Source organism: Lathamus discolor, chromosome 3, assembly GCF_037157495.1.
Source record: "Lathamus discolor isolate bLatDis1 chromosome 3, bLatDis1.hap1, whole genome shotgun sequence".
Lineage (NCBI taxonomy): Eukaryota > Metazoa > Chordata > Aves > Psittaciformes > Psittacidae > Lathamus > Lathamus discolor.
In genome coordinates, this window is record NC_088886.1 from 93,914,926 (window position 1) to 93,936,774 (window position 21,849).

The following is a 21,849-nucleotide window of genomic DNA, read 5'->3' on the forward strand; positions in this document are numbered from 1 at the left end:
ACATTGGTTTGTGGAATTTGCAGCCTTAATCATTTTGCTGTGGTTGTAATATTTTTCCCTTCAGGTATGTGAGGCAACTAGGGAGCATATTTCTTGATTTTTTTTTTTTTTTTTTTTTTGTGTGGAAATTCAGCTGCTTCATGTTGAAGTAGAACAGGGCTCTGCTTGTTTTATTTAAAATTGCATTTCAAAGACTAGCCCAGTCTCATGAAACCCTACTTCTGTATTTGATATAGCACTACTCAGATCTAGAGAGTACTGACAGTGAACTTGTCCCAGAGAGTAAACTAAAATATGCATATGACCAATTTAATACGCAATTAAACATTTTCCCTGAGCAATTAGCATTGAGATAACTAATAATTATCCTGTGACACGTTGCAAACTTATTACACACATTTGTGTAGGATGACTTTGGTAACAAGTTATGAATAAAAATATGCGTATATACAAACATTTAAGTAAACATAATATTATGGCAATGAAGTGCATGCTTTTCTGTGCTGGAATTTATTTAATCTGCTTAAAATCAATACTTTTCCCCAAAGAATGTAACAGTTAACATGCCTGTGTGATCCTGGTCTGTGAATTGCACATCTGCTTACCTACTTGTGATTACATGTGTCACCTGCTTCCTCCTAGTTGCATTTCAGTAACAGGTAGAATTTGGAGTCAGGAAATGCAGTCCTATTCAAACAACTGTACGTGCAACAAAAAACAGTGGATTCCGTGCCAGAAAGTTTGGAAATCTCCTAGGTATATGAAGAAATTGAGATCTATGAAGAAAATGTGAAAGTAAGAAGCAAGTTATGAGCAGGATTATAGAAAAGAGAGATATGTAATTGAGTTTGTCTCTGAATGAATACCTAGAAGTGTACTTAAAGGTGAGTTTCTTGAAAGGGTTACATAGTAGCGGTGTGGATCATGTGTGGTTTTTATTTACATGTTGTCAAACACAACAGATGGCATTGTGGTTGATAGGATAGAAGATAAGGTCATGATGAGGATGGTAATGATAGGCAATTGTTTTAAGGTGTCAGTGCCTTGCTTTTGTGACAAGATAGAGTGCATGGCAAGTAACAGAAATGTATTATGATGTTAGGATGTCTAGATGGACCTAAAGGGTTGAGTTTTGAGGGAGGTGTGAAGGGTGAAAACTTCTTTATTTGGAAAAAGAAGAATTTGAGCTACATAAAAAGCAAAGGTATCATTTGGTAGATGACCCCATACTTTGACTAATGATTGCTGTGTAAGGAGATATAATCTGCTTAGTTGGATCTGCCATAGTGGTTTCACTTTGGTCTGTGGGAGTCAGTGGACTGCTTTGGAGAGAGAAAAGCAAGCCTGTTGCTGCTATACTTGAGGTGATTCTGTGTGCCAGATTAAAGAGTTTAATTGCCAAAAAAAAGTTTGAAGACATCAGGGTTTTTTTGCATCTTGTGTGTGAAGAAAATGGATCTTATTATATAAAGTCTAAATTAAAAACACATTTTGAATTAATTTCCCACAGATACATTGCAGAAGGTGAAAGAAGGGAACAAACCCAGTAGTAGCTGAATGTGGAATTGGGGAGCGTTTTCTACATGCAGTGCTGATGGTGCATGGTCTTTTTAGTCTCATCTATTTGATAGAGACAACTTACAAATATGTGTTCCTGAAGAGAATATACTGCTACAGGTATCAATAACATAGCTGAAAAGTACTAAACTGAACTTCATTTACTCCCCTTGGACTTTTCACTTCAAAACCACTGAAAAAACTATTTTGAGAAGTCTGAAGACTGCTTGGCCCAGGGTTAGAGGAGCAGAGTGTAGGTCATGGACATCAGAATTGCAGGAAGATGCAACTAAAAAATGGTAGTGTATATAGGATGTATTTACAGCTTGAGCTATTTATTAACCCAGCTAGTAAGCATAGGTACCCCTTAGCGGCAGGAACTGTAGTTCGGCTCTAATCTCACAGTAGAGAATGCAGAAGAAGGGACTGTAGATAGCCTTCTTCATAGCCCAGCTATATTGATAGTCTTGGTTACAGGACTTTTTTTTATTGTTTTAAAAACACTCTTATTACTACCGTGGAAAGGTGAATACATTTTTTAATTGTTTAGTCCCAGGTGCAGAACCAAAGTGGGAAACATACACATGAAATAAAAAAGTTTCTCATGTTCAGGAGAGAAGAGCCTTCTTTCTCCTGTAGCAGTGCTGCCACAGGAATTGATGAAAGATCACAGAGAGATATAGTAAGTAAAGTATCTGAGTTTAGTAACTTCTGAAATGACAGCAGGGCCTACATATGTCTGAAGTGTTGGCTTTAGGCTGTCTGCAATAATCTTGTGTGTCTATTAAACTTGGATTATGGTTTGAAAGCTTCCTCTCTGTAAGTGTAGAGGCTTTAGACTGATTCTGTTAAAAATGAAAGCTGAGCCTCCAGAGGACTGGGACATTTCTCCATCTCCGGAGATGTATCTTGTGCTCTGGGTGATGGTTTTTCACAATTTTCAGTGGATATCACATCAGACAAAACATGAATAGAGGTTGGCTTATGTGAAGCTAATTAAGAAGATTGGGGCAAACAAATAAACCTGTAGAAAGGCACGTGTGCATTTCTGTGGGGGTTTTGTGGCTTTTTTTGGTCAGGGTTTCTTCACTGCGTATTGAGCAGTATTCACTTTTCAGAGCACTAGTCTTAGTTGGTTTCTAGAACACAGTTGAAGCAACTTCAATAAATAAGTTTTGATTTTGTTTCTAATATTTCATACTATTACATGAAACAACAGAAGTCTAATTTGAAACAGAATTTGACTTATATTGTCTTTTGAATATTGAAAGGAAAGGAGACTTTTAAAGCCTAAAGATGCATTCTGTTCTCTAAGCAGAAATTGTTGCTATCTTACCTGTTCTAGGTTGTATTGTTTCCCAGTTTGGAGAAAGGAGCAGGAATGTTTCTTTCAGTAACTAAAAATTAGAAACTGTTTTTAGGAAACTGCCCTCTTTTCTTGCAACTGTCCTAGTGCTGTCTTCTGCTTTGTGCTCTCTGGGTGTATGGGTGCTACCTTAAAGTTTGTTTTTACACTTCTGTGGTCATAGCCCATCAGCATGTGTTTACCATCACTGGAGTTAGTGTACTTTCTACCTTGTGGTACCTGTGTGGTGCTGTAAAGCTAACATGGGATCTACTGTGCAGTTGCAATTAGGAAGTTGCTTAAAAAAAAAAAAAATCAAAGTTCAGCTTACCTTATGATAATTAGTTCCTGAACCAGGACTTCTTCACTTGCAGAATGGGTGCAGTAAGGGAGTTGCAGCTGAAAGTCCTTATAAGCACCTCAAGGTGCTTTGTGAAAATGTAGAGATTCTGAGAAAGCAAGCTTGCTGCTTATGGCCTTCCTAAGCCTGTAAATACTTAAGTAATTGAGGTAGGGTAGAGATTGGGACCAGAACTGTGGATCTGTAGTAAAGGTCATGGCAGTTTCCATTTTCAATAAAATTTTCCCCTCTGTCCTGTTAACCCTGGAATTAATTTTATGCTGTTTCTATTCTAGGATAATAGAGATCTAGTATTTGTATATCATACATAAAGATGTGTCTTCCAGCAGGTTGTCAGGTAATGTTGAGGTGTTTCTGAAAAGGCACTGAGATGCAGTTGCCAATGTGAACAGTTGAGGTTTGGGGTTTACTGCTCAAATTTAAATTTCTTCAGAATGTGGGTGAAACTTTTATTTATTTCAATGTGCGTGTAGCATTTAAAGAGACTAGCACTTAAAAATGTAATTGTGTGTACATAGCTAATGCTTAACCATTTTCAGACGATCTGTTTAAAGCCTCAGAGTGCTGTAGCAATGCAAGTAGTAACCTTGCTTTCAGTGGGATTTATAGTTGTGGGTAACTTTGCATATTCCAAAATAAGACTTTTCAGGACTTAACAGTGTGACGTTTTTGGGGGTGGGATGTTAGAACATTCTAAATGCTTTAGCAATTTCAGGGGAATTTATAAACGCAGTCAGATGAGCACAGAAACTACGGGGGCGGAAGGAGAGGTTACTTTGGGCCAGAGTTTTGAGAGAAGTAAAGGAACAGAAGTCCAGGACAATTTCTACCAAGGATGTATTTTATGCAGTGGCAAAGCCTGTTGGTTTTTCAGAATAGGTAACTGGTTCATGGAAAAAAACAAAAAAAAAAAAAAAAAATTGTTGGCTGTGTAAATTACTTAAGTCTGCGAAAATATGGAAACTGCACTAGTTTAAATGCTAATACTGTTCTGTTACTTCTAACTCTGTGTGATTTTGTGTGGACCAGTCTCAGGGCTTGCCAGTATATGTGAAGACTGTGAGAAAGCAGTGAGAATAGTGAGTCCTTCATGTGTCAGAACTTGTAAGCTGTGATAAATAGTTGAAAATGATGTCTTGGGGGGGGGGGGGGGGGCGGGCGGCTGTTGGTGGTTTCTTTTTGTTTGTGTGTTTTGGAGTTTTGGTTTTTTTTTTTTTTTAAAGCCATTACAAAGTGCTTCCTGAAAGTACTAAAACCAGTATTTTTCTTTATTCTGTATCTGTAGCCCAAATTTACTAAGTATGTTTTTTCTTGTTTTCTGAAGTGACTGAAATGATTAAACTATAATCAAAATCTAGTGTACACGCATCATATAATTTTTATTGAAAACTGTCTGAAGTGTTAGGATAATCACAAACAATTATTGTATGAAACTGTAAATGCTATGAAATAATTTTGAGGGTGTGCTTAGTCTAAAATAAAGACTGGGAGGTAGGGGAGGAGCCCAGACTTTTTCAGCGAGTATTACTGGACCATCCAGTGCTCCAGTGACATCTTCAGTGCATAACTTGAGTCTTTTCTGGTCTGTGAATATGGGGCTAGCATCCTTCTTAGGCCTGAAAACCTCACGGTATTCCTTGGGTAGCCCATGGCTTTTTTCTAATTACTGCAGTAACCCAAATCCAGAAACACTAATCTCTGCTGTTCAATTCCCTCATCTTTCTGCTCTGCCAGATGAGAAAGTTAGATGATATTTCAGATTCTTTATGGTGAATGATGTCACTCATGCATTTTCTTCATTATGTGGGTAGTTTCTCTTTCTTCTACCCTGTATCAGATGTGTGCAGGAGGAGGATTTGTGATGCTGTCCTTCTCCACCTCACCTGCTGCTGTTAATGCTTTTGCATGGTGAAGTAAGAGTTCTGAAATCTTCATTCTTCTGTCGTTCATTCTTCTGTCGTTCAGGTTGAGGATACTTGGGCATACGGAGGTGAAATCATTAATGGGTTTGTACTGCCCTCATGATGAAAGGCTTTGAAACTTGACGCACCTGATGGTCTTCATTCTTTCTCTCTAGATACTTCATGGCTGGGACTTGAATATGATATTTGTTCTGATAGTTTTGGTTTGTTTATGAAGCATTTATGCAGCACAAAAACCCAGCACAGTATATATGGTGGACCAGACTATTTTGTTGGCTGTAACTGAATTGCAGACCTTACTACTTACTTCATCGTTTTAATGCCCTTCTTAGGAAGGTGGTACATTTACAAGTTCAGAGCAAAGGTTTGTATAATGTCTAAAGCAGAGACACTGACTGTAGTCTGCTAAATAGACTGTGATACTCTCTTTTTTAGTAAGCCAGTCTTTTGAAAATGTACCTGCATAGCTTTTCTGGTTCACACAGTTTTTACGATAGAGTTCTGATTAGCCTCAGTCAGTGGTTGGATATAGGAATAATTTGTCTCTGTGAAGGGAGAGGGGGATGAATTTGAGACATTCCTATTATGAATGTTAGAAAAAAAATGCCTAGTTTAATGTTAGTACTACATGAGTAGCAGGATTAAGTAGGTATCTCCTACCAAACTCTAATAATGAATTTGCCAGTGTAAAGTTATACAATCTGTTTAAAACTTGAAACTTATATACTGTATTTTGCAATATAATCCTTTCTTTCCTACTTCCTGTAGGAAACTATGAATGTAAATTTTAACAGGTGATCACAGTGTGCACATCACAAGGGTTTTTGAGCCAAAATTACTGTGGACAGTAAAATATCAGGATTTGATACTTGTTTTTGATGCTGTTCAGAAGGCAGATGAACTGCAGTGGTTGGATGTATGATGCTTTTAAAGAATTGACTATGACAGTTGGATGTCTGATGCTTAAATAAGTGTTGTTTAATTTCTAATAGAAGAGTAAAATAACCCATTTACAGGTGCTGAGTTGATGGTCTGTTATTGCTCTGTAGCATACATGGTTTTTAAAATTAAAAGCCAAAAAATGTCCTATTGACTGACTGCTTCTTAGTGAGGCTTCAGTTTCTGAACACTTGCTGAACAAATTCTCGCAAATTTGCTCTCAGTGCAGTTGAAAATAAAGTTATTTGACCAAGGCAGCCTATTCAATTTGGATGTACAATTTCTAGTGACCTGCAAAACTAAACACTTATCAAAGTTGTAATTTACCTTGTTCCTGGAATTAAAGGAATGAAAAATTCTTCTCAGCTTATTGGCTCTGTTGAGGCAATAGTAGTATGTTACTGGATAAGAGTTATTTGGACTTATCTTCAGTGGCAGACCGGACTCCATAAAGTTTTTGTAACGCAATTATTAATGTGGTTCTTAAATATTAGATAAAAGTTCCTTTTAAACTAAGGTTGAATAACAAGACAAATACTACTGGTTCATCTGGTATAAAACACTGCAGTGTAGAATAACTGGCTATACTATTTCCTGTAAGAGATGAAATAGAATTAACCTTCCTTGTGGCTAATCATTGTTTTTCAGAAGATAATGATAGTCAATTGCTATATTTTTAGAAGAGAGACTAGTGATTAGGAAAAGAGATTAAGGTAGGAGATGCAATTCTGTTTGATTTATATTTTGACAGAGTCAAAAAACTAAACCAACCCAAAGCCCACATAGTTTATATTAATTGAGACAGTTGTGAGCCAGAAACAATACTAACAGTATCATAGAATCATAGAAATGTAGGAAAGGACCTTAAGATCATCTAGTTCCAAACCCCCTGCCATGGGCAGGGATGCCTCATACTGTGTTTTGGACCATTTTTCTGCTGCTGATTATTGGTGTAGTCAGTTTTTTTAATACTATTTTGTTCCAAATAAGGGACTGTTTATAGTGATGGGACAGATCTGTTGAATTATATCTTACTGGCAAGAATAGTAGCTAACTAATTTTATCGTATACGTTGTTTTTAACTTGCAAGTCAAAAATTTGCAGGTAATTAGTATATCATTTCCACCTGTAGAATTAGTGATCTCGTTTAAAGCTGTCCTGCCAAAACTGACAAAGAATATCAATTTTTTTTTTTTTTTTAGATCATGACTAAATTGGAAGTCTGCCAGTTTTGTAACTTCACTTATTTTTATCCAGGCAATATTGTTATGCAGTATTTCAGATATCTATATAATCCATAATGGAGGTCTTAGTAAGACTAAGGGCTGCAGATGATGTTTGTTCCTATTAGATATAAGAAGGTAATATTGCAGTTCTGTTTTGTAGTTTATGGAAGAGAACAGACATCTCCATACTTACGAAAAGTTTTTGGCTCTGGACATCTTTTATGTATATTCTGTGGGATACGTCAAGTATGTCAATGTTCCGATAATTGGATTGCTTAGGGATGAACAATGAACAGACATTCTGAGGACTAAGCTTTCAGAAAAAGCACTGTGTCTCAAGAGTGTGTTTGTATGGAACTGGTTGTAGGCTAGGGCAAGGATATGTTGTATATCGAGTGCACCCTCAGTAAACTTGCAAATGACACCAAGCTGGGTGGGAGTGTTGATCTGCTGGAGGGTAGAAAGGCTCTGCAGAGGGATCTAGACAGGCCGGAGAGATGGGCTGCAGGCAATTGTATGGCGTTCAACAAGGCAAAGCGAACTTTGCATCACAACCGTCCCATGCAACACTCCAGGCTTGTGGAAGATTGACTGAAAAGCTGCGCAGTGGGAAAGGACCTTTACAGGGAAGTGGTGGAATTGTTGTCCCTGGAAGTGTTCACAAACTGTATAGATGAGGCCCTTAGTGACATGGGTTAGTGGTGCATTTGACAGTCCTGGGGTAATGATTCGACTTGATGATATTAAAGGTCTTTCCCAACCTGGTTGGATTCAATGATTCTGTCTGTGCTCCTCTTTGATGGGTAGATCGGGTTCACCTTGCTTGTGACAGGATTTTTGGGGATCTGTTGCTTGATTTAACATAATCCTAAAACTCAATAATATAAACCTAATTTCAGTATTTCTGTATTGTGTTGAAGTATAAGAGCATATCTACGTGGAGCTGATACATTCTCAAGAATACCCTTAAAAATAAACATTCTCCACTTCCCAGAACTGTAATGGAATACAGATTTGTAGGTCAAGTGAAGATTGTTAACTTTCAAAGTATTGTGGCATAGAGTGGAAATGTAAACAATGAAGGTGAAAACAAGAGTTACTTTGATACATAGAACTAGTAACAATCCTTAGCTAAATCTGGAAACTATGAATTTGCAAAAGAAACTGTCTTAACTTTTGAATTGAGATGCTAGCTGGTAGAAGCCAGTCTGTGAAGGTACTCCTATTATTTCAGTATCCCATTTGAAACAGTTGCATATAGCTTTATTTGTTACAGATCCGCCTACAAATACTTCTGTATAGGCATTAGTACTTGGATATTTTGGATGATGCAGGTAAGCAGTTTCATTACAACTCTAAAATTAGTGCAGAAGCTGCTTTGGATTATTTGATCTCTGATAGTTTGTCACATAGCAGATTAGGAAGATGAGTAGATATGTATTAATTCTTGTCTTTCTCTGAGTTCCGTGTATTGCTGATAAACACTGAAAGATTTGTGTGGGGGTTTTTTATTCCAGTTGTATATCATAGCTGATGGCACTCATCAGTCTGGAATGGGTAAATGTTGAATCCAGTGCTTTTACCCTAAAATGGTAGTTTCAATGGGAAGTATGAGTTGTATTGGATGGAAAAGTAATCAAGTCTTACATTTGAGAATTTTTTTTTGGGGAGGTGGGGGATGTGTGGTGTTAGGGAATTTTTAAGGGATGGTGTTGTTTTGGGGTGTTTTTTGGTTTGGTTTTTTTTTTTTTTTTGTCTTGGGGTGTTTGGGTTGGCTTTTTGTTTGTTTGTTTGCTGGCTAACTGTCTTTTTTTTTAATCTAGCCACGAGCTGATCCCATCCCCATATGTAGCTTTTGTTTGGGAACGAAAGAATCAAATCGTGAAAAAAAACCAGAGGAGCTGTTGTCTTGTGCAGACTGTGGCAGCAGTGGTAAGTTGGCTGAATTTAAAATGTTTCTATTAAAGTCTGTTTTTCAGATACAAAAATATTTTGAACTTCTGAATGTCATCCTCGCTTTGGATATAGCTGGAAAACCACAAGTGAGGTGTGTGAATTCATCTTTAGGCCAAAAGTGTAGACCTGAGTAAATTAATAAGGGAACCATGCTTGTAAAATTCAAGAATTCTGTTATTGTTTGGGATCTGTGTTTGTCTGAAAACTGAGTTTTGCATTGTGACATCAAAAGATGATCAAGAATTTGGGTTGCACAGATTTGCAGCATTTTGGAAGCTGAGGAATAATCCTAATAATAAAGACATATGCAGCAGTCTTTGCTTTTCCGTGTCTTGTGTATCCAGTTCTTTCTGGTTGGTGTTTGTTCTTTTTTTTGTTTTTGTTTTGCTTTTGGTTTTTTTTTTTAATAAAGTTCATCTGTTACTCAAGTGGGAATTTGAATAATATTTCAAGTAGCCTAATGAAGCTCTTATGCACTCGTTAATTGTCAGGCACAATGTAGAGTCTTTACTGGTCCTATGTACCTCTCTCCTGTGTGTTGCAGCAGCTTTTGCAGACTCTGTGTGACTGTTGTGAATGAAGGTGCTTCCCTTAAAGTGATCAACTAGGTTAATATTGAAAATCAAATATTGTAGCACACAGTTGCTTTGTGCAGTGCTTGCGCTTGGATGATACCAAATACATTCTTGGCTGAAGTTATTCCTGATTCACAGAGGGATTTGGCTAAGCAACTTAGGCAAATCTTTTCAGTAGCTCTATGCCATAAAGCTTTTCCTGGCGCAACTGTAGAGTTCTGGATGTGAAAATCCTCTGATCGGTTTAACTATTCTGAAAAAATCCCCTGTGGAAAATAGCTTTATGCTGGAAGAGGAGTTACTTGGCCAGAACAGTTAGTTGAGTGGACTGCTTTTGTTTAGCTGTGCCAGTAAAAAACCTTTTGCTCCCATAAGCTTACAGCTGCATTGGGAAGGTACTTTTGCTGAAGCTTTGCAGTGTAGTCCATCCTAGCTTAAAGACAAAATAGCAGTGCTGTTTAAAGTCACAGGCTGCACCATCCAACTGTTTGGTGCTACCCCTTTATATTGGTACCTGGTAGCGTATAAACTGGACTGAGAAAGAAAAGCATTTGAAAGACAAGAAGTTTGATCAGGTGCCCAGTGCAGTTCATGAGAGTCATGCCAACTTCTATACCAGAAAGAGGGAAGTGCTCAGGAGGGAAATGAGCAGAGAGGCAGTAGGGTCTGCATAAGCCAACACTGCTTTTGAGAAGGCTGGAAGTCAAAGTATTGTTTGTGTCTTTCCATGTAGTTGAAGATAGTCTGTCTTGGGTACTGTGATAGCTATATAAGTGCTTGAATGAAAACAAAACAATGTGGATCAAAAATGTGTTTTCAGTTACTCAGCATACGCTTTTGTTTATGTGCTTCTGAATCTGTCACCCCAGATAAATCCTTTGTATTTTAGCCAGTGTATTTTTTTTTAGTACATTTGAGCAAATTATTAAACAGTGAAGTACACAAAACCAGGCCCCATAGATTTTAAACTGTCTTTAATGGTTTTCAGGTTTCCTGTATTTTCAAATTTGTATGTTAATATTTGGAAGTTTAATAGAATTTGAGCTTTTTTAGACTCCGGTATGCAAAGTTTACATTAATCAGATGAGCTTCAATATCAGCTACTATTGTGTTGTGTAATAATCCCCCAGTTAGGTGTAAGATGCTTTAGAACTGAAGTCTTGACTTTCATGGATCAGCTTCCATTTGAATTAACACTGATACATTCTCTCTGCTTCATTAAGATGAAATTATCTTTAATTAGTTCCTTAGATGTATTAGATACAAAGAATGAAATGTTGAGATTGCCAGTCAGGTTGCTGGATGGTTAAACTTTAGCTACTGATCCCTAACTAAAATAAAAACCAATCTCAGTGCAATTTATAAATACCAAAACTTCTCTCAAGTGGAGGTTTATTGTAATTGCATTTGTAATTTTGCACATTGTAGTGTATGTCAAAGCTGGTCTTGCTGTCTAACAAATATGAAGAAAATTGCATGTTGTGCACAGCAAGCAAATTGTACAGCTGATCAGAGAGTAAATTGCAGTGCCCACTACTGCCATATCTGCTTTTGTTTATGTTTCTGTGTCAGTTGCTCGTGTCTTCTCAGGTAATGTTTCTGCATTCTGAATGCAGAGAGTATCTAGTTATCTGCACATTGCATTAATATTAGTCTTATTTTATGGTGTTTGGAAGGATAATGTATTTGGGCAGCGGAAAAGAAATTCACTCCTCTGTCACTTAGAACAGGGCATTTTCTAAAGGAGTAACAAGTAGAAATTTTGAAAAGAGGAGTTATTGGGTAACTATAATAAATATTTTTTTAAAGGGGGGGAGGGAAATGGCTAAAAGTACATGTACCTGTGGATACTGTCCTCAAGTTGTATGTTAGGCTGAGAAGGTGAGGGTTACCAGTCAAAGATGGGTAGGCAAAGTTGGGGAGCAGAACACATAAGCATCAGATTCATATCAAGAGAAACAGGGACAAAAAATATCTCAAAAGGTCTGCAGAGATTGCTTTGCAAAGGATAAGCTTTAGGAATAAAAGGTATGGAAATAGTCTTAATTACTGCTGTCTGTGGGAGGAGGTTGGCTAGTTGGATAAAAATGAACTGCAGAGAAACCTTCAGGTGGAAAAATATACTATATGCCTGAGATAGGTGCACTGATTTATCTTTTCTTATAAGTAAAGTCAACCTAAGTAATAATTCTTTGTAACTAAAATTTTACCGAACGCAAAGTGTTTTTTAGTGAATTATCTTGTACATTAGTTCTCAACATGTGTATCAAAATTAAAAATGACTGGAGATACTAGTATATCTAATTTAGCATTGATATAACTGTTGCCACTGATACAATGCTTATTCTTTTAAAAGACTAGTTGTTTTGTTAAGTCCTTTGAGGAATAAACAAGGCCCAAATTTGCCTTGAGGAAACAAAAGTAAGCAGGTTGAAGGAGTTGTCTTGAAGTCACAAGGAGTGAGATGTTCTGTCGTACTTTCTTGATCTCAACTTTTTCTGCCACATCAATATATCACAAATGTTAACGTTTTCTAACTGGGATGGTTAATAATTAATTTTAAAGTGTTTAAATTCTAATAGCCTTATCTTAAAGTAAGCCTATATGTATTCCTAGTGGAAATTGACAGTTTTCAAAGGTCTTAATTTCCAGTAATCTGTTAAACATGTGTACTACACTAAAATATTGATGCTTCTGAAGTTTAAAGGAAAGTCAAATGATTGAACCAGGAGAAATTACCATCTGAAACACTTAAAACTAGAGATTGATCAAGTGTTGAAAACCCTTGGACAGATGTATCAGCTTCTGGATATGGAGAAGATGATATGATCTCGATTTTCAGTTTAGATCAGTTAGAGCTGAAATAGTGTGAATTTTGAAGCCAGAAACATGCTTTGCCTCTTCAACTCTCGAATTTAAAGAAACTAGCTGTAAAATCGCTGTAAGTGACACTGACTTCATTTAGCTGACTGAAAGACAAAAACCTATCAATTTTAATAGAAATCTGTTAAACTACAAAATTAGTTAAAAGGCGTCCTTTTAAGAGAGAAACCTGTGTTGATTACCAGTTAATGTCTCGGGTGATTACCTCTACCTGTTATTGTTGTGTTTACACTATGTCAGTTAGTCTCCAAGAGTGTGAGTACTGTCAGCTGTTACAGGATATTTTGAACTCTGAAAATTTCTGTGCTGTCTCTGCTAGTGCGTACCTAGGAAAGATAGTAAAAGAACATGGTATATGCATAGTAATGATTCCCATTTGCACTCTTCCAGCCTCTGGTTATTTGTTGCTCAAGGACTTGCAGTTGCAGGCATAATCTTCATATTTAATGCCAATGTGGTTTTGGGGTTGGTGGTTTTTTATTGGTTTGGGTTTTTTCCTTGACTTTTTGTCCAATAGTAAAATCTGACACTTAAGGATATTAACAAATATATGAAGCTGTGGGACTGCTTGAATGAGAAATGTTACATTGGTAGATAACAGAGAAATGAAGTTAACCCTGTTACACCTAATCTGTGCATAGTTACCAGGCTGTGAGAATGGATGTTTCTTATGTTTATACTTCTCAAGATATTTTCTTAAGGCAAAGGTAAAATCAGCAATTTAAACCAGAATTTAATTGCTCCTTGAAGTAAATCACTTTTGCAGGGTAGATGACTGGAATTAAATGTACTTATATGGAGGTAATTGGTTTATGAATACACTTTAATGTGTTAATACAGTTGTTAAGTCATGGTTGATGAAATAAGTCTTCCTCTGATATTGATTATTAATATCAGCCGCTCTGGGACCTTTTTTTCTTATTTCTTAGCAGATTTTTTTTTAATTAAGTACTTTTTAAGCTTTATTGAAGGGAACAGTGTAGCATTGAACTCAAGTGCGCAGTTTCAAGAGTCGCTCTAAGTGTATACTCAAGTTTAACCACAGAAATTCAGTAATCTGAAACTGTATACTAAGAATCAAATGGCAATGCTTTTTTAATATAGTTGGTTTTGAAGCTACTCTTGACTTTATTCTTGATTATTCTTTATGAACAGGCTATATTCCTGCATTTTATTTTGAGAATATGCTAGATTTAAACAATTGAAATGTCTTTTTTTTTCAAGTTTAACATAAAGGGGATTAAGCCTTGGCTACCTACAGTAAGGGAAATAAAATCTGAAATTTGCTCTTTCTGAAGTGGCTTTTGCATTCCATCAATCTTTGCAATTCATGACTCAGGCTGTTAGAAGACAAAAATAGCGTATGCTCACGGATTAGCTTGCATTCTTGTTGTGGTGATTTAGCTCAGTCTTGGACTGAGAAACAGCAGGTGGAGAAAGCCTGAATGACTGTGACTAGACCGTTTCCTGAAAGAAAGCACATATCTTGACTCTGACAGTGAGAAGTAAGCAATGCAAGTCATATCACTGCAACCATCTAAGTGCAGATTGGCATCACAGATTCTTCTGTCTCACAACTTGTGGGTTGATGTTCTTGAATATGATATCAGCAAAAAGTGCTGGGAAGGCTTATCCCTTTGTATTTAGCAGTGCCTTTACCTTTTCTGGATTAAGGGCATACTCTGAAGTTAGCATATCACTGCCAGTATTGCCTAAAGTACTATATGTGTTCATTTTTCTGATATCTTGTATGAATTGGAAAAGCCACATAGGCCTTCTAGGCTACCATGGAAAGAGGATGGTCCCACCAGGGAATAGTAATTTCATGGGAGGTGGCAGTTAAGCTTCCCTTATTTGCCCCACCCTGCCCCGTTTACAGTCTTCCTTTGCAGTAAGCTTTGTGCCAATCACCTGCTTCATTTCTTTTCCTCCTGCTCTGAAATTGTTTTGTAAATAATTAAGTAATAAGTTGGAATGAAAAATACACACAGACTGTTAAGTTTCTATGGTAGATACACAGTATATTTAGATAAATAATAAGGTTTTATCCTAAGATTTTCTCTTTATGTTGCACTGCTGTGAAGAGGGACTGGGGTAAGGTTTGTAAGAATACTTTTTCAGAACCAATGGCAATTTAATATGCTATGGAAATAACCTAGTGAAAATAAAAATTCAATTCCAGGTGCTTATGTAGACCGTTCACAGGTGTCAGTTACAGCAGAAATAAACTTCCTACTTCTCTTCATAAATGAGTTTTATGGCAGTTAGTCTGCATCTCTGTGTGAAGCAGATGAGTTAACTAATGTGTTGCAAAGTTCTGAAAACAGCTGGTGCTGGTGGTGTTCGCTACATTCTGTTGAACTTAAAAATTTGTCTTTCCAATCTTAAATCTCAAGCTTTAAATATTTTTGTTTGGTTTTTTTTTAGGACATCCATCATGTTTGAAATTCTGTCCTGAGTTAACATCAAATGTGAAGGCCTTAAGATGGCAGTGTATTGAATGCAAGACATGCAGTGCATGTAGGATCCAAGGCAAAAATGCAGTAAGTTAGACTGTTGGTCTGTTGTTTGGCTTTCCTTTGTTTACCATAACTCTGTACTTAGCATGTGCAAATACAATTCACTGATGTACAACTTCAAGCAATGCTGTATTAAGTCTTGTTTTCCTCTTCCTCTTCCTTCCCCTCCCTCCCCCCCACCTCCCTTCAGGATAACATGCTTTTTTGCGACTCCTGTGATAGAGGGTTCCACATGGAGTGCTGTGACCCACCACTTTCCCGAATGCCAAAAGGTGATAATAATAATCCTTTCAATGAAAATACTTTGATTCACAGTCTTTTCTCATATTAAGTGACCAAAAGCTCTTGACAATGCTGCTTTTTTTTTTCCCCCATTGATAAAGCGTATGATTTCGATCAGATCAAAACCAATTTTATTTTTCTTGAGATATTTTTTTTTCTCCTTAGGAAAATAATAAAGGTCTGTGGTCATTGACCGGGTGAATTCACTGTATATTGAGTTGTTTGCCAATCTGTTAAAGGTGGAGTTTTACAGAGTTAAAGTGTTTGAAGTATATACACGGACAAAGAAATCCTTAGAGCAGGTGAAAGAGCCTGCTTCTTCGTGCTTTTTGTAAGAGTAATTTTTAAAGCCAACCAAACAAAACACTTGTGTCTTCAGGTCCTGTAATCTCCAGTTTTCTGATATATAACACCTCACTTCTGCTCTTATATCTTTATGGCTTTCCATATTTAATCTTAAAGTTATGCTGAAGACTTTTTCCAGTTTCTCTGCCCCTCCCTCCAAGTCCCCAGCCTTATCTATAATAAAAAAGTCTTCAGACACGGTCATCTAACATAAAAAGGATGACAAATTCAAGTTGTTGTATTTTAAAACAAACATACCTAGTTGTCATCTGGTCTTTTCTTTAGCACACTGTACTCTAAATTGCTTTATAACACTCATTTTTACCCTGTGTTAAATGTGTCTGAAGAAAGCTCTAGGTAGTATAAAGAGGGACAAGCCAGAATAAAAATTATTCTGAGAACCCATTTGCTCGCAGTATTTTCTGTGATCCTTGTTGCCGCGTCTTTTCCCCTTCCCATGAGCACTTTGCTTTCAAAACACTTCAAAGTACAGGTAGAAGTGGATCACGTTTCTATGTCCACTTCCTCTTCCCTATGTCCTGTTTATAAGATAATTTCTTGACCTTATGTATTTGGCATGTATCTTGATATGCACCTGCAGAACAGGTTAAATAAACTGTGTACTATTAAACTTTTTTTTCCTTTATGTAGGGATGTGGATTTGCCAGGTCTGTAGACCAAAGAAGAAAGGGAGAAAGCTACTTCATGAGAAGGCCGCCCAAATAAGGCGACGATATGCAAAACCTATTGGACGACCGAAAAATAAACTAAAGCAACGAATGTTGTAGGTTTCTCTTCGTTGGTTTTGGGGGTTTTGTTTTTTTTTTTGGTGGTTTTTTTTTGTTTTGTTTTGGGGTTTTTTGTTGGGTTTTTTTTTTGGGGGGGGAGTGGGGTGTTGGTTTTTGTTTTTTTTTTTTTTTCTTATATATTTATAAAAGTATAGTCAGGTAAGAGGAGACAGTTGACATGAATTCAGCTACAATTTTTTACTGTATTTCAAGTTGGGGAAAGTAGGTGACAAGTCTCCCAGTATATGCCTTTCAGCCCAATGGCCAACAACTTCTTAATTATAGTGGGTGATTTTTGTGTCATGTTGGAAGGAGGAGAATAAACTTCTGTAACTTACTTTCCTAATAATTTATTAACAAAACTCTTACCTATAGCACATGCAAATAAAATTCTGAATGATAACATATGCCAAAGCTATCTTGTAACTGTAACTTCAAATAATTGAAATACATACAGAATCTGTATTATATAGGTAATAGTGAGTTACTTATATCTGACTTCAGGAGACTGTTGTGCTCAAAGACCTGTTCAAAAGTTGTATACAAATGACTTTCATTAGTTAACATCAGCTCCAAAACTCATTTCACAAAGTAAACTGTGCAAGTACTATGGAAGTTCTGGTTTCAGTGGTACTCTGGGAGAAAATTACTTGAATTCTGCTGTTAAGCTGTCACTCGTTACAGGAAGGAGGTTGCAGTTCCTCTTGCTTATTAGGAATGTGTTTATCTAAGATAAGAATGCTGTAATTATTTTGGCATCTATCTTTCCAGGGAACACTGTAGTTGAACATCTTAAGGCTTGGTTGGACAATTGTTTAAGTAACATTCAAATGCTGAGTTGACATTGCACTGAGTGTTAAACAGGAACTGATTCTGTGTTAACTCCAGTAGCATGTTGCCCTCTATCACATGTCACATATCTAGGCACATACACCTTTCTTCTCCTCCTGTTTAGCTATCTTTTTGGCCATATCAATTTAGCAGCTGAAAAGCTGTCTGGCTTTATCTGCTACTCATTTGGTCATGTGGCTGTTACCCAACCTGTTTTCTCTGTAGTCTAAACACCTGCCTCGTATTCTTCAGAGCTGCATAGTAGCTGCTGTAAAACTTTGCATTTTTGAGAATAAAGATTTTGGAGCCAGTGGAGACACCATGTACAAATAGAAGGGGGAGGGGGGGGTAGAGAATAAATACTTACAGTACTGCAAGTACAGCACACTAGTTAAGTTGATATACGTGGTACTGTGCAGCCTTCTATATTCTCTTTCTCTCCACCAGGTTCTCTTGTCTTGCCTATTTGGTCCTTTTCCTAAAATTCAGTGTATGTTGCTCTAGGAAAGTAGTACAGGACAAGGATGAAGAGTGGCACTACGTGAAAGTAAAAGATGTAGTTGTAGTGGCTTATGAGAGCGTGCTGTTAAAGGAAGAGTGGGTGAAACACTCTTTCACTTCTTCATTCTCCTTCTGACTAAATAACTTAAGAATTTGAAGGTCATTGAAATACCCATACAACTACTAGTGTTTTAATTGAAATTCCTGTATGTCATTGTGTGTGTGTTATTAAAATATTTTATATATCTCTAGCTACCCCTCTGGTTTGTCTTACCCCTTTGAAAGTTCCTGAGCTTTCAATTGGCATCTATCTTTCCAGGGAACACTGTAGTTGGACATCTTAGTGGCAATAATACAGTACTGCCATCTTCTCTAAAAATATGTCCCTGATATGGAATCCTACAGTGGATTTAGCAGAAATATCTGTCTGACACAGTAATTCTCTTCTGGCCTCATATGTGTAAAAGAAAGGTTGGAAAGATCGTGAGGGTTTTACTGGTACATTTTGCTAATGGGATTCTGAGCTACAGCTTTTTTAAATAAATATGCTAAAGGCTGCATAAGTTCTCTTAGCATTGGATAATGTTTATTAATATCTTTAGAGAGGTTTTATTTTCTTTGTAGCACATGAACCACATGAGCATATTAGAGTAGTACTCGGGGGTTCTTTGTAGCATAAATACTTGCAGTACTGAGGGCAAATTTCTGTTACTTCAGCATCTAATATATGTAACAAGTAATCTTGTTTTGGAAAAATAGTGATTACGAGATGGGATAAGAGAAGAGGCTCTTCCTCGTTGAATCCTGTTTGAAAGAGATGGTGTGATTCAGAAGGTGATAATGTCATACATGAAAGTGTGTGGTCACATGAAATACAGGAAGGTTAGCTAACGCCACTTACATCTTTTTGTGTAGTACAAAGAAAATCTGTCCAGTAGTACTGGAATTTTTTTTTTTTTTGCCTGTTGACCATCTGTAGAAAGCCTTTCACAGGCAAATTACTTTGTAGGTTTAACTGAAACCAGGTGCTTGTTGGCCTCTGGCAGTGATGGCGATTACTACATGTAGTAGTGAGAATAGGTCTTGTGGTGGACATAAGTTTATGGCACCAAAGGATTCGAAAGACTTTTGTCTTAGTTTTTGGTTTTGTTGCTTCTTAGAAGCTAACCAAATTTAAACATGTGTGTGTGGAAAAGGGGCTAGTTCTTAAACTGGTGGGCCCTTGGAGTTCGGTAAACCAGATGGTAGCCCCAGGCTGTTCGGTCTCTAATTAGAACTAACCTGTTGGAATTAATTACTTCAGCATCTCAATTAAGAAGGCAAAATCTGTGGAAGAAAACTTTCTGCTGCGAAGTAAATAAGCTAACTTCAAAGAGCAGGATGGAAAAGGGAATGGAAACATTTGATGCAACTATATAGCTTTGTTTGGATTTGCAATTTGATCATGCCTCCTCATAGCTATTTCTTTTACTTGCAAACATACTTAAATGTTCTGTTTCTATATACTTGCAATATACTACTCTTCAATGTGTTCTTCAGTGTTGTTCCTCTCTTCAGTCATTGGCAACAGCTAAACCTGTACTGCTTCTGTCAGAAATGTTGGTTTTCAGCATGCCCTTTATCTTCCTGGCATTTAAATAACATTCATGGCTGTTCCTTCCCATATTAGGCCTGATTGGTTTACGACTTTTCTGCAGATACCACTTGGTCTTACAGTTCTGCTCTTTCCTTTCCTTTGCCATTTTTTTTTTTGCTGTTGTTACAGTTTCTAAAGAAAACAGAGTTTATTTCTTTGGTTTTGTTATAATGCTTTTCATAAATAACCTCATTTTGCTTTTAGGTCTTCGGTGGTAATTTTTACTACTAGTTTTGACACATATAATCCAACGAGAGTGTGGGGAAAAAAAAATAAGTTTCTTGAAAAGTGACTGTATTGCTTTATAGGATTAATAGACTTCCCCTACAGTTTAAGCAAATACAGTTTGAAGTGTTTTGACATCAGTAATTTATTAGCACTGAACATGTGCGTTTCTTTTGTGTGTACAATAAATTCTACAGTGATGGAACAGTTCTTGTGCTCAGACACAATACATGGAAGTTTTTCTCCAAATAAGCACACTTTTGCCATGTCTTTTGCTATTGTCAGGTGGGAAGGCTGCATGCTTGGGAGATCCTGCTATCCCAGCTGCTTCTACTTAAATGTACTGGGAACTACCTTTTAAAATAAAAAGGGGGTGGGGGGGGTGATGACATAAAGATAAAGGGGAAAAAACAGTTGGATGTTATGTCACAGTGTGAAATGTATTTCAAAAGTGAATATGTCTTTAAATTTTTTTGTAGTTTAAGTACAGTGGCATAAATGACTTGTGTAACCTGTAGTACTATTTGGCAGTACAGATTTTTAATGCTGATTTTTATTTTCCAAATTTTTTTGCATAGGTCTGTAACCAGTGATGAAGGATCCATGAATGCATTCACAGGAAGGGGGTCACCTGGTAGGGGTCAAAAGACTAAAGTCTGTACCACACCTTCATCTGGTCATGCTGCATCTGTGAAGGATTCAAGCAGCAGATTGCGTGTTACAGACCCCACTCGGCCTGGTGCCACCACCAAAATCACCACCACCTCCACCTACATATCTGCCTCTACACTTAAAGTTAACAAGAAAACCAAAGGGCTCATTGATGGCCTTACTAAGTTCTTTACACCATCACCTGATGGTCGCAGATCACGAGGTGAAATAATAGACTTTTCAAAGCACTATCGTCCAAGGAAAAAGGTCTCTCAGAAACAGTCATGCACTTCTCTTGTGTTGGCGACAGGTACCACACAAAAGCTAAAACCTCCACCTTCTTCACTTCTACCCCCAACCCCCATCTCTGGTCAGAGCCCCAATTCGCAAAAATCCAGCGCTTCCACTTCTTCTAACTCTCCCCAAAGTTCTTCCAGTCAGTCAAGCGTACCTTCCTTTAATAGCTTTCCTAATAACAGTCAGCTAAAGGGACTCTTTGATGGACTCTCTCATATCTATGCCACTCAGGCACAGTCTCGAAAAAAGGGACACCCAAGCTATGCACCACCCAAGCATTTGCGTCATAAACCAGAGGTATCTTCCACACCAAAATCTGATAGCCATTTCTATGGAAAGAAAGAGGTTAGAAGTAGGTTTGTTTCTCGTGCCTGTACCTCTAGATGGGCTGTGTCTAGAGGGCATGCTTTTAAAGCAATTGCTCACCTCAAGAGAACAACTTTCCTTAAAAAACACAGGATTCTAGGCAGATTAAAGTATAAAGTGACCCCTCAGATGGGGACCCCCTCACCAGGGAAGGGGAGCTTGGCAGACGGAAGGATTAAACCTGATCAGGATGATGGTAAGCAAAGGTCAAAGCGCCAACCAAACCTGCGTCCCGTCCAAAACCAAAATTCTTATATTGTCACATAGGTCTTAGCTATTTCTCTTGTTCTTATTTCACTTTCATACAAAACCAACAAAACTTTGAGCTTTATCTAATGCTGACTAAATCTCCAGAACGTTTTTTTTTTTTTTTCTCTGACTAATACCACACCACCTTCTTATTATTTTTTGCATCTGTAGTGACACTAGGAGCCCCAAGTGCCTTCATAATGTTGCTTATGGCTGTGTAGTACCGCATGAGTGGCCACTTTTCATGCTACTTACATGTTCTTCCCCTGCCTTTTCTTTGGCAGTAGTGCTGTCATCATGATTGTGTTGTCAGTGCTTATAACGGTGGGCATTTCAATTCATTTCCCTCTCCTCCATTGCTTTTTCATGAACAATTCCATCCTACAACAGTCTCC

At 37.3% G+C, this 21,849-nt stretch overlaps 2 protein-coding genes across 6 annotated transcripts in view; one reads left to right on the forward strand and one right to left on the reverse strand.

Annotated features, from left to right (window-relative positions):
• Nucleotides 1-21,849, forward strand: part of KAT6B (lysine acetyltransferase 6B) — a 111,463-nt gene that overhangs the window by 48,350 nt on the left and 41,264 nt on the right. For 2 of the 5 annotated variants that reach the window (XM_065670665.1, XM_065670664.1), the window contains exons 3-7: nucleotides 9,174-9,282; nucleotides 15,192-15,307; nucleotides 15,474-15,555; nucleotides 16,562-16,694; nucleotides 20,470-21,401. In XM_065670665.1, coding sequence (XP_065526737.1) covers nucleotides 9,174-9,282; nucleotides 15,192-15,307; nucleotides 15,474-15,555; nucleotides 16,562-16,694; nucleotides 20,470-21,401 — 1,372 coding nt within the window. Of the gene's footprint in view, nucleotides 1-9,173; nucleotides 9,283-15,191; nucleotides 15,308-15,473; nucleotides 15,556-16,561; nucleotides 16,695-20,469; nucleotides 21,402-21,849 lie in introns of those variants that run through there. The other 3 variants (XM_065670666.1, XM_065670667.1, XM_065670668.1) reach the window with 3 other exon arrangements.
• The window catches only part of DUSP13B (dual specificity phosphatase 13B), a 140,824-nt gene continuing 137,951 nt past the window's right edge, over nucleotides 18,977-21,849 (reverse strand). Inside the window, exon 8 of the transcript XR_010610746.1 lies at nucleotides 18,977-18,992. The gene's annotated coding sequence lies outside the window, so the exon portion shown is untranslated. The remainder of the gene's footprint in view (nucleotides 18,993-21,849) is intronic.